The 12,388-nt window shown below is 42.1% G+C and overlaps 1 protein-coding gene across 5 annotated transcripts in view; it reads right to left on the minus strand.

The window, feature by feature from the left end:
- Positions 1-12,388, minus strand: part of LOC101170938 (RNA-binding motif, single-stranded-interacting protein 3) — a 365,275-nt gene that overhangs the window by 7,999 nt on the left and 344,888 nt on the right. For 4 of the 5 annotated variants that reach the window (XM_011480741.3, XM_011480740.3, XM_023959620.1 and 1 more), the window contains 2 exons: positions 2,628-2,717; positions 1,506-1,630 (listed from right to left, as the gene is read on the minus strand). In XM_011480741.3, coding sequence (XP_011479043.1) covers positions 1,506-1,630; positions 2,628-2,717 — 215 coding nt within the window. Of the gene's footprint in view, positions 1-1,501; positions 1,631-2,627; positions 2,718-12,388 lie in introns of those variants that run through there. The other variant, XM_023959619.1, reaches the window with a different exon arrangement.

Here is a 12,388-nt window from a genome sequence, read left to right on the forward strand (position 1 = left end):
AGTTTTAATTTGAAAAGCCGGATTAGTCGGATTAGCCGGATCTGTGCTGCTCAAAGAAAACCTAACTGCATAAATACTTTTAAATTAATTTATTGGAAAAAAAGTCAAATGTTAAATCTTATGTAAGTTTCACCAACAAATAAACATTATTATAATCAAAACTTTGACAGTTTATTACAACCTTTTAGATCCATTTTTATCCTTTGACCTCCTGTTTATTTTTTCAAAAACATGCTTTTATTTTCTTGTCTTTTATCTTGTGTGAATCAGATAACTCAACTTTATTGGGAGGAATAATCATGGTTTATTTTTGAGTAAGTGATAAATACATGAATTTATGTTTAACAGTCAGAGGTCGTTTCATACAAACTAGGCTGGATTTTGGGGTCAAATCCTCTTTAAAGTGAATGAAAAGCCAATTACAAACTTGAAGGAAATATTGAATATTTGAAAATCCAAATTGTAAATTTAGAAAAATATTTTTTAAACTTCAAAGAAATGTTGAAAATTTGATTTCAGATAAGGGAAACTTGAATTAAAAAAACTGGCAAACAACAGTGACGATTAGTGCTGTCATGCAATTTAATTATTGTGTGATTATTTAATGTAATTACCTGTAATTAATGAATCTAATCCATCCAGTTTTTTATTTTATTTTTATCCTAATCATACTGTAAAAGGTCTCATTTTCAGATATCTTCATTTAAACGGTAACAGGACAGTTGGAGGCGAACTTTGCTCTCAGCCCCGATTAGAAAAATGCAAAAAAAGGGGCGGGGCTAGAGGAGGCAGGCAGAGTGGGAGAGGTTTTTTTACTGGACCTGCAGAATCCGAAATTACGTGGGACTCAACGTCAGCTGATGAATCCCAAAAGCCAATCAGAATCGAGTATTCACCCGGACAATGGTATAATCGCGATTAACGCGATTGTGACACCCCTAGAGATGACGCTCTCCCAAAAATTGGTAAATCAGAGGAAGATGGACACTGGCGGCGCCCCACACAGACGCAGTTTTGATGTGTTAAAATGGTAAAACAAATTCAATTTTAACTTTGCTTTTTAACAAAGGGATTTACATTAAATAAATAAATTAATAGAAATAAAAAAAACAATGTTAAAAATAGTCATCATAAGAAAACTCTCCAACACACACTATAAGAAAAAAACAGGGACAAAAATGAAATCAAATGAAAACTTAAGCAAATGTGAAAACGACTTCAAAGTGAAGCTAAAAAGATGCATTTTGAGTTTATTCTTTAAAACCTCCTCAGTGACGAAGCCCTCACATCCTCAGGCAGGACGCTCCACAGGGCCGGAATTTGGATCCTGACCTTTGGGACCCCCAGCAGACCTGAGCCTGAGGACCTGAGGGCTCTGGGAGGGTCCAGAACTGAAAGCAGCTCTGATCAAAATGAAGGTCCAACTCTATGGAGGCATTAATAAAGGAATGAAAGAGTCGATGACAGTGGTCTAAAGCCCGCTCTCAGGTCTCTGCTGGACTTACTTGGACTGGTATGAGTAAGCAGGAACGTGATCGGCAGCCCCGTCCACCTGGATCTGTTGCTGCTGGCCCCCCAGCTCCTGTGACGAAGGGGCCACGGTCTGAGGCGAGGTGTCTGTCACCACTCCCTGCACACACAGCAACAATCTGTGTCTGCTTTAGAAAATAAAAGCCTTTTACCTTTTAAATGACGGGACTGAGACATGAATAAACCCCAAACGGGATCTCAGATCTGGCCTCACAGGAACGGGCGTTTGGGGTAAAAACATCCTTCCTGGATGTCTTTGTGTCCTGAATTCATCACAAGCACCTCTGAGGCTTTAGGCTGTCTCACGTTACTGATTGCCCCCCAACGCTGAGCCATCTCCATCACCTCTAACTAGCTCTCAAGGATGCAGCGTCATGTCCATACATCAGCGGCTGAAGCAGTGATGAACGCCGGCAGCAGAGGGAGGGGGAGCAGTGGCGTGGACGGAGGAGGCGCTGTGGGCTACATGTCTTCTCTTTTTATCAGGAAGCTTCTGAGGGGGGTGGGGGGTGTCAAAGAGGAAATGGGAGGGCTGACTGATGGGCCTGTCAGGGGCGGCTGTCATTGTCCGGGGCTGGCGGGCTAACTAGACCTCTGTGGCTGAAGGATGCGCGCTCTCCAGCCACCTATGAACAGGCGGTGGGGGCGGGGGCCGGCTGCGGAGGCAGCGCCGCCGGCGCTGCGTCTCACTTCAGCTCCCGTCATGTGATACACGGCCGATCGTCCATCTGAATAGAACTGCGGCGTCAGCTGCTCGACAGCTGGATCGCGCTCCTCGCCCGCCGCCGCCTCCTCCGTGTTCTTCATTTTTCAGGCTGGACTCCCAACCTGCCAGACGGCTGCTGAGGACGGGGCGGGGAGTGGGGGGGGGTCACCACTGCACTTTAAATGTCTTTCCCAAACGCTATAAAACTTCTGACTTATTCCTCTCATTTGCAGGAGGCGTTTTTTGTGTTTTTCCCTGCATAGTTTAAATGTGTTTTTTTCCCCCTTAACGGGTGTTTTCGGCTGTTGGCGCGATGGTCATGATGTCATCAGCTGGGTAAACATGATTGGTGGGTTTGGGTGAGCATGGTGCGCGTGCACGCGGCCCTTACTTCCACCGGGACGGCTGTCGGAGGCACAGGAGTGTACTGGGGAATGTAGGTCCCTTGCATAGGTGCTGCAGCGGCTGCAGCGGTCATGTACTGAAAAACAAACAAACAAACAAACACATTGATTGACAGTCAAACAACAACCTCTGCACATCAAAGTGACATCAACAACACCAAAAATCGTTACGCTGTTTAAGTATAACGGCAATGCTAACAGCGTTTTACAGTATTCTACATAAATATAACGCTGTGATAGTCACTTCCTTTAAATCGTTATTTCACAGTTGATGCGGTTAAATCTGAGCGCTTTTACATCCAGAAATGTCTTTATAGTGATGTGCGGGGTGGGGGTGGGGGGTGCATTCGAGATCACGATTGGTCCAGGAGTCGCGTGCACATTCACGCTTTCTCTCTCTGCGCCGTGCATCCGCCTGGATCAAAACAACAGGAAGTGGCGGCGAAAGTGACTGAGTTAGCATTTTCAGGCAGGAAATCTCTACGCTGTTTGACTTTTATTAAAACAAAGCCAAAAACAGGGCTCCAACAAGTTATTTAAGTTCAACTGAAGACTTTTTAAGGTCGTTTTTAAGACTTAATTAGATTTAAAAAAATGTAGACCAATTTCTAAACCAAAAACGAAAGCCTTCAGTTGCAGAACAATCATTTATTAAGCAAACAGAAAAAAAACAGCATGTGTGAAAGTCAAATGGAGTCACAGCAACCGGACTTAAAGTCCTGGAAACGTTTGGTCGCTTATCAAAAAGGCAATTTAATGAATGCATATATAAAGAGATTTGATTTTGTCCCCAAATCTTTGATGAAGTGAGACACTGAGGGATGATTAGTTTTGACTGAATATTTTATTGACACTTTTTTCAATTTTTTTTGTTGTAGCATACATCTAATTATGATTAATCATAAATTGAATAAAGACAAGTTTTCTTGAAACAACTTTCTTAAGATTCCATTTTTGCATTGCATGCTTTAACTTTCCCCCTAAATATTCTAAATGAAGAGCTACAACAGAACAACTTTCCTTATTTTTAAGACTTAAGTCTAGAATTACACTTTTTAAGACAACATTGTCAAATTTACACGTACACGACAAACCAATAGAATTAGTTTTATTTGAGATATTATTTAAAATGAAATGTTTTCAAGTTAAAGTGCCTTTAGATCTTCAAAATGTATTTTCCCACAGCAACTTGGTCCACCGATGAGTCAGTTCTGTTTTATATAAAGTGTAAATAAGGATTTAAACTGGAAACTAAACAGAAAATCTTGGTAATATTTTGTTTTTGAATTATATGTTCATACTTGTAAGTTTTATGCTCATTTCAATGTAAAGTCTGTTTTATTTTTATGTGAAGTTAATATTATTGATATATAGATTATTGCAATGTTTTTGTGTGAAAATTCTAATAAATAAACATTCAAAAGTTCTACCCTTCAATCCTCTCCCTACATTTAAACATCATAATAATTTTGGTAGAACTGTACCAAAACACTAGAAGTGTCACTTTTATTAAACTACTGCACTTCAGTTATTTGTTATGTTACTCAGTTCAGGAAAAATATTAAATTATTTGCAGTATTTTAATAACAAATTCACTTTGCTGAGTAATTCATTACTTTTATTATGTAGTAATGAAGTCACTAGCTGTAACCAGTAACTGTAACTACCAAGATACTCATCACAGCAGCACAGATCCAACAGTGTCTTCATCAGAGATGCTCTGACTGCTGCATCCTTCGGGGGGCGCTAAAGGAATGTGCGTGCGATCTCAGAGACACTGAGCCCATCAGATAAGCTGGAGAGAGACGGAGGAAGGAAGAGGAAGAGGAAGAGGAGGGGATGTCCTGCTGTCCCACCAAGACTACATGAAAACTGCATCAGGATGAAACAAAAAAAGAGTAAAAAAAAAAAAGGACTAAAGGGAATTAGCAGTGTGTGGAGGAGGATGAGGAGGGAGAGGAGGAAGGTGATATAGGCCCGTGGCCTATATAACTTTAGTCACGCCTGCCTCTGCTGTTAATGCGGCGGCCGGTTTGTTCTGTGCTGAGTGTTTTACTGACGGCACACACGTTCGGTGACCTGACGGTAATGTAATATGAATGAGGACGGGCTTTGCTGAACTCGCACGCCAGCGTGAGCCCGACTCGCCACTCTGAGTTTGGTTTTAATTAGCACATGTCCGTGCATGAAAGATGCACAGACGTGTTTGTCCAAGTGTGCATGTATATGCATGGGTCCCTGCATGCAGCGGCGTGTGGGAGACCAGCATCTCGAGCCTGGGAGGCTTGGATCGGTGACGCTGAAGGATGGGACCCAAAGATGAAAGCACGGACTGAGTGAACCCCCCCCCTCTGGAATCGCACACAGGAAGTTGATTTTAGAAGGCAAAACCCCGTAGACTTCTGCGGATAAATGCTTATTACAGTGACAACAACAGTCCCTCTAGAAATAAGACAAAACTTCTCAAAACTTGAACAAAATTTTTGAATTTGAATCTTGTTTAAATCATAAACTGACCAATCACAAGCCTCAATAAAAGTAGGCGGTTCCCTGCTGGCCCTCACGTCCCAAACGTTTGATTGACAGATTTACAGAGTTTGTGTAGCCTGCTTTCAAATGTGAGGGGTGTGGCCTTTCAACAAGCCAACTCTTGATTGAGAGTGGTTGCCATAGAAACAGACCGACTCGGACCAATCAGTGCCCACTGATGTGGTCTGGCTCCAACATGTATGGAGAAAAAGGGATTTTTTTTTTCATCTTTATGGAGAAAAAAGGAACTGAGTGCATATGTTTGGGGCTGGAGGTCACTCAGTCCAGTTCCCATAAATGCCCCCTCCCACCCCAATCTTCCTGCTGCCCCTGGATGAAGAAAAAGTGAAATCTCTCCTTTGTTTTTTTTCCTTTTGCTCTCAAACCGCCTGACAAGCGGCGCAGCAGTCGTGCAGTAGGAGGCGGTAATGGAGAGGCGACGCCGGGCTGTGAAGCCCTTCTTGGCGACGGGCCCGTCGGCGCTGGTGAAGTGTCATTACCGGCAGCGTCGCTAATGGATCGGGTACGGCTCCACCGCTCACCGCTAATGAGAGCAGCTAAAGGCCACGGACACGGGTGATTAACTCCCCCACCGCCGCTGCATGGAGCCGGGGAGGATGCCCCGGGATGGATGTCAGCGTGTGCTCCTGTGCGCCCGTGCGGGGGTCTTTGCACGCCGGTCTGAGGTTATCACATCTTCAGAGCCGTCACTCCCAGGACATCCAGAGCTCCCCCACACATTAGCTGTCACCTCTCCGTGTCATCTCTTCTTCCTCTCACCTGCTCTCCTCTAAGAACACCCATCACATTGCCGAAGTGACCTTCTTCCTCGTGAATCCCAACCACGCATATCAATTTTCCTGCGTTCGGCCGGCTCACCTGTGACGGCCACATGAAAGCCAATGAAGTGAGAGAGGAAAATTAGCCGGTTCCACCCCCCACCCCTATCCTTCGTCATGGAGATAATGTCCGTTTGAAATGTTATATATCTCCAGAATGAAATTAAATGAGATTCAACAAGAAAATTTAATAATATGTTTTTTTCTGCCGCCATAACCATTAGTTAACCTATTTAATATGGCAGGTTGAGCAAGGCACATTTCTGCAATCGCCTCTGTAGCAAGTCAGTGGGGTGTCAAACCCAGCCATGGTGAAATGGGTTGCTATGGAGATGAAGATGACTTTTGTCCAATTTGAGCTCCTTTAATGCCGCCATGTCCACAGTCAGGGGACAAGTTTGGGTAATATAAAGCATTCCTAATTGGCAATAAATGGTTTCTCATCACACGTCCGCTCTGTGCACGTGCGCTCACACCTGCGCCTGCAGCAGATGGCGCATGGGGTGCATGTTTGACGAACGGCGAGGCTGAATGGCTCCTTAACGAGGCCGGTGTGAGAAGACTCCTCAAGTCTCCTGTTCAGCCATCACTCTCCGTGACGTACGCCGCCGACCGCCGTGTAAATCTGGACCCGCAGTGCAGCAGTGGCTGGATGAAAATCCATACCTCAAGACACAACGCCGGCGTGGGCCTCTGCATCACCCTGACTGCTGGTTACAAACAGGAAACGGCCACAGCTCTGAGTTTCAGCTGAAGTTTTTTGCCACATGAGATGAATTTCTTTTAGCCTAAACGTCCTCAGAAACCCTCCGGCCTGCAGCTCATCATTGCGTCTTTACGCAGCGATGACACACTGTTGTGCTGTTTCTTCAGCAAAAGCATCCAGTTACTCACTGCAGGTTATTAATGGCTGTGCAGCTCGGGCAACGGCCTCTGATGACTATCGATCCTGGATGTGGGTGTCCGACACTACAGGAACTATTGGAGAGAATTACAGAGCTCTGCTACTTTACCATGAAAAGCTCCTCACGTCTGGGCTTTGTTAGCTGCTCAGAGCAGTTCAGACATGTAAAATATCAATATGTTCAAACATTTTCTCCTCAGCAGGCTTTTCCTTTGCTTATTTTTACATTGATCTTAATTTTAGGGGCACCTGTGAATTTAAAGGTGATCTTTAGAATATTTAAATCTGTCTTTGAGATGATACAGAACTCAAAAATGTCCAGAATTTCAATAAGAAAATGCAAAAAAGATCCATATTTTTATGACTCTGTTCTGCTGATTGCTACTATAAAGTCCAACGTTCAAAACATTTGATTGACAGGCTTTGTGTCAAGGGTGTGGCCTTCCAACAAGCTCTCTCCTGATTGGCCAGAGTTGACAGGTGACTAGTTTACCCGAAGTTCTTAAACTGTTGGCTAAATCTACAGGACCGCTATAAACGAGGGGCTGATCAAATTGTTTTCTAGGATTGACAGTGAGAAAAGCGACGATTCCTAATCTAACATATTTTCTAAAGATTATAAATCCTAAAAGACATAGATTTAGATTTAGCCAACAGCTGAAAAACCTTATTTCATGAAACATCTGTGAACTCTGTCCAATCAGGAGTGTGCTTGTGAGAAAGCCACACCCCTATCACTTGAAATCGCACTACACGCCGAACGTTGGACTTTATGTTCTCTTGCTGAACTTCAGGGTAGCAAAGATTCAGAAAGGATTCCTAAAACAAAAGTAAAAATATTGATATTTTGTAAGCTTTTTTATTGAATTTCTGAAACTTTTTAAAATTTATGTAAAAGACAGATTTAAATATCGATCAATCGGTACAGTGTTTAGTCATGTTCTAAGAACCTGTGATAGTTCAAATCCATATTCATCTTTATTTTTCCACCAAAAATAGAACTTTTAAAACACCTGTCAAACACCTCACTACACACTTTCTACACCTTTCATTCTTGGGTAAATTCTCAGAGCTCATACCTTCACAGAAAAATAAATGTAGGATTATAGAACGAAAAAAAAGTTTTGATCATGATTGAAGCTTTATGGAGATTTACGGAGAGATTTATGGAGAGTTACGGTGGCCGGTGCTAATCAATCAACAAATCACTCAATACAAAAATATTTTAAGGATCACGACCACAAAAAAAATAAAAACAAAGCAAATGTTAAAAAGTGGCTTTACATTTTAGAAAACAAAATAAGATTTCAGAAAAACCAAAACGTAAAAAAGAAAACACTTCAGAAGACAAATTAATTAAAACAAAAAAACAAAATGGAATACTGAAAAATATTCAAAACATTTTAGAAAACAAAATTAATTTCCAGAAAACAAAATGGAATGATCCCAAAGAAAAAAATAAAACCAAGTGAAATGTTTGAAAAACTAAACACAATGACAAACCTGAAAAGGCAGGTACTAATAGACATCGCTGATTGGGACAAACATCATCATCCAATCAGCGATGTCCCTCAGTTCCTACCTTTTCCGGTTTCTCATTGTGTTTCGTTTTTCAAACATTTCATTTTGTTTTCTGAAAATTAATTTTGTTTTCCAAAATGTTTTTTCATTTCTGTTTTTTACATTTTGGTTTCTGAAGTTTTGTTTTGTTTTCTAAAATGTAATGCTGCTTTTTAACATTTATTTCGCTTATTTAATTGGTGTGAACTTTAAAACGTTTTTGTGACGAGTGATTTATTGATGTGATTTGGACTTCAAGGCCACCGTAGAACGTGAACACATTCTGAACACAACACAAAGGAGAGTGTTGTTATTTTACTAAACAAATTTACTAAAAAAACAGCTAGACTGCCAAAGTTGAACCCTCAGATACAAAACGAATTTTTAATCTAAAACTGATAAAAAGTTCCTATTTTTTAACCCATAGTCTGTTTACTAGAACTTCAACAAAATTACACAAAATTTTTTCTTCACAATACGGATGCCACCATGTTGGAGCCAGATGACTTAAGTCATCATTGCTATGGCAACCACTCTCACCTATCAGAAGTGAGATTGTTGGAAGGTCACACCCCATCTGTCAATCAAACATGTTGTGCATTGGATGGGAGGGCTAGCAGGCTCCACTTACTTTTTGAGGTATCAGATTTGTAAGTTTATAACTTGAACTACAGAAAAAATATTGTGTTGTATGTTAAAAAAAAGTATCAGGGTCAGAATGTTTGTTCTGACCAATAGCTGTTTATTTCTCTGTAGAAGTCTCTGGGATTCTGGCTTCTTGGAACCACTTCCTGTTTGGTTAGTCCAGTCCAGTTTTTTTTCTTCTGTGCTTGTGCAGCTCACCTCCACGTAAAAGTCACGCGTGAACAACACACCGTCCCTAAGGTTTCCCAGCAGCTGAGCGAGCAGAACCGCTCAGATAAGAGCGGGAAAGCCGTCACACCAATCTGTCTTTCAGGGACGACAGAGACTGTCAGTCACCTTTGTCGCCGTGACAACAGAGACTTGGGTTCAACTTGCACTGACAGCAGTATGACGGAGAGCACAGAGGGAAGGTCACCTCTTGTCATGTCAAACAACATGTTGCACACGCACACACGAGTAGTAGTCGTTGGCGTGCGCGCCTCAAAACGCACAAACGACGACAGGGCCGTGAGGATTTCCGCACAGCCGCTCTCAGACCCGCGGTGCGTGACAGATAGACTTCTGTTAAGTGGTGAGAGTTCAGGGATGGTGAATAAATCAGTAACTGTGCAATATGCAAAAAAACGGAGCAACATAAATCAACAAGAAGAACGGCTGCCGTGTTTATGCCCGCCGTCCACAAACACCACGCCTGAGGTTCTTTAGCATTCTGAAATTAAGCGTTTAAGACAAACAGACGCACAGCTAAACCAGACCAGCTCCAACAATGTTTCTGAAAACAGTGGCAATCAGGAGGTGAGAGTCTTTTCTGGTAGAAGTTCTCCCTTTCCATTCTTATTTAAAGCCTAACCTCTGAGCTGAAAACGTGACGGAAAAACACCAGATTCTGGGAAAGGCGAGGGTCACCACAGCAGCGCCGCAGCCCGGCCAGACGGGGAACATCTGGAGGCAAAGGGGGAACCGCAGCCATGCACAAACAGGCCTGGAACAGCCAAAATTATTCTGAGGCGCGGCTCGTCCTGCAGCAGGCGAAGCTGTTGACTCTCCGCAGGTGCCGCTCTGCGGCCGAGATGAAGTCACATGACCAGAAGGGAAAGAGCAAAAACACCACATGTGCGCAGCCAGAGCTATCTGTGGTGTCAGCTCGAGTTTATTACACGGAGAGTCGGAGGTCCTGCTTTTAAAGTCACTTTTCAACAGAGTTTTCCAATCAGGCAGAATGAAAGGGCTTTCACATCTGGCTTAAGACTCGGCTTCACAGGAAACACCTCTCAACTCCCACCCATGATTAAGGGTGGCGTGCCGGGTGAGGATCTCAACCGCGGGAAGGTCAACAGCACGTTGCCTCAGGACAGCTAGGCGGGCAGACAGAGAACCCCAAAAAGCAGAGAAAGTGGATCTTCTCTAATACGACCCATCAAACATCAAAAGCCATCATCGTAGATTAGCCTCCCTCTAATCCCGGCTGTTAGCACAGCTGGGGCAGATTAGGCGGAGGGGCATTCCTGACAGAGCCGGCGTGGCATCACAGTCGCTGACAGCTCACCTGAAAACACATGGGTAACTGTACAATGCAGCACTGTTTCAATGGCAGCGACGCACAGAGAGATCAAACATGCTGCCGGAGCAAAGCTGTCTGTCTGCCTGCCCCCAGGCAGCGGGGTTGGGGCAGGAAGTCAAGCTACAGAACTGTGACACCTCTAAGTCGGCTTTATTCTTAAAAACAAGGGGGAGGGGGGGGGGGGGGGGGGGTGATGGTCTCAGGGCAGCATCTGTACAGGAATAAGGGAAACCTGATGGAGTGGGAGATTTGACCTCTGATTTACAGAGTGACGGCAACAGACAGACGAAGAAAGGAAGAGAAATTAGTGGGTGAGGAGAAAAGAGGGGGCTGTTAAGACTGATAAGCTGCAAAAGAAATGTGTATAATATGGAACATCAGGGGGGAATAATGTGCTCCCTCAGAACCTGCTGGTGTTTGAAATAAAGGACATGGCAGCTCTGTGGCTGAGCTCATTCTGCAACACCGTGAAATAGTGTCAGTTCCTCCAAAATATTTTTTGTGGTAAAAAAGTATCCAACAATGTTACTGGCTTTGGTTTAGTTCAGGTCCCAACTAGAACTGTCTGTAGTGGCTGCAGGAGAAGCAAGAAAACAGTTGGATTGATATCATCCAATTTACCACACGTCCTTGTGATCCAATTACATCCAGATCTTTCTATTTAGGTCAGATTGTCTTCATTTTCTAATTATGGCCAATATAATGATTAACAGATCCAACTGAAGGGGTTTTGGTGTAAATGCTGAAGCCCGATGATGACAACGACCGTTTTACGCAATTATCTTCTGATTCCAACATTAGGAAGATGCTATCATCATTCCTTAGAATGAAGAGAAAAAATGTGTGCATTAAAAAAAAGTAACTGGACAAATACAGTCCTTTAAAATTAGGAAACAACTGTTTTTTTAAATTATAAATCTACTTTAGTTAAAGTGTAAAATACGTTACTTCATTAGATTTTATTGAGTAAATTGAATTTGTTAGCACAGAAATGTGTAACTCAAAGCACCTGATCCCTATCAGATAACATGCACTACAAATCCCACAATGCATTGCCGATGTTTTCAGCCATTAAAGCCTGTCAGAAGCACAGAAGTGGGATTATTCTAACAAGAATCTGGCTGTTCTTGGTCTGTAGAAAAATGTTGTCAATTAAAAATGTAACCAGAAAATCTGTAGAAAGAGCAGAATTTTTGTCTATTTAAGGTTTAATGTTGTAACTATTACTCACTAAGAGAAAACTGAGCTTAAATACGTCTCAGTTTTTATTGCTGCTAAAGGATATTTTGATATTTTTTCTTTTAGGACAAATTAGATTGTGGCAGTTCTTGGCCTAAATAAACATGTCCGCAGAGCCAGAAAAGCTCTAGAAAAGTGTTTTTTTTTAAAAAATAATTTTGGGTACAAACCATTTTATATATTTTCAGTTCCAGTTTCAAGTATCATTACATTCTTACAGTTTTTTCTTTCTGCCATAAAAACTTAATTTTGTAATATTAGTTTTTATTATTTTAGCCAGTGTTGAAATAATGAAAATTTCAAATTAAAATTTGTTTTTTTAGGTTTATTTTATGATTATTACTGTTGTTTAGAAGGATCTGTTGATTTCAGGTTGAGATCATCAAAAAAGATCATTAAAGAGTTCTCAGTAAACATTGAGTCATAATTTAAACTGAAAATTAATTTAAATTTTGAGTTTGACACTTTTGT

Source organism: Oryzias latipes, chromosome 11 (assembly GCF_002234675.1).
Source record: "Oryzias latipes chromosome 11, ASM223467v1".
NCBI lineage: Eukaryota > Metazoa > Chordata > Actinopteri > Beloniformes > Adrianichthyidae > Oryzias > Oryzias latipes.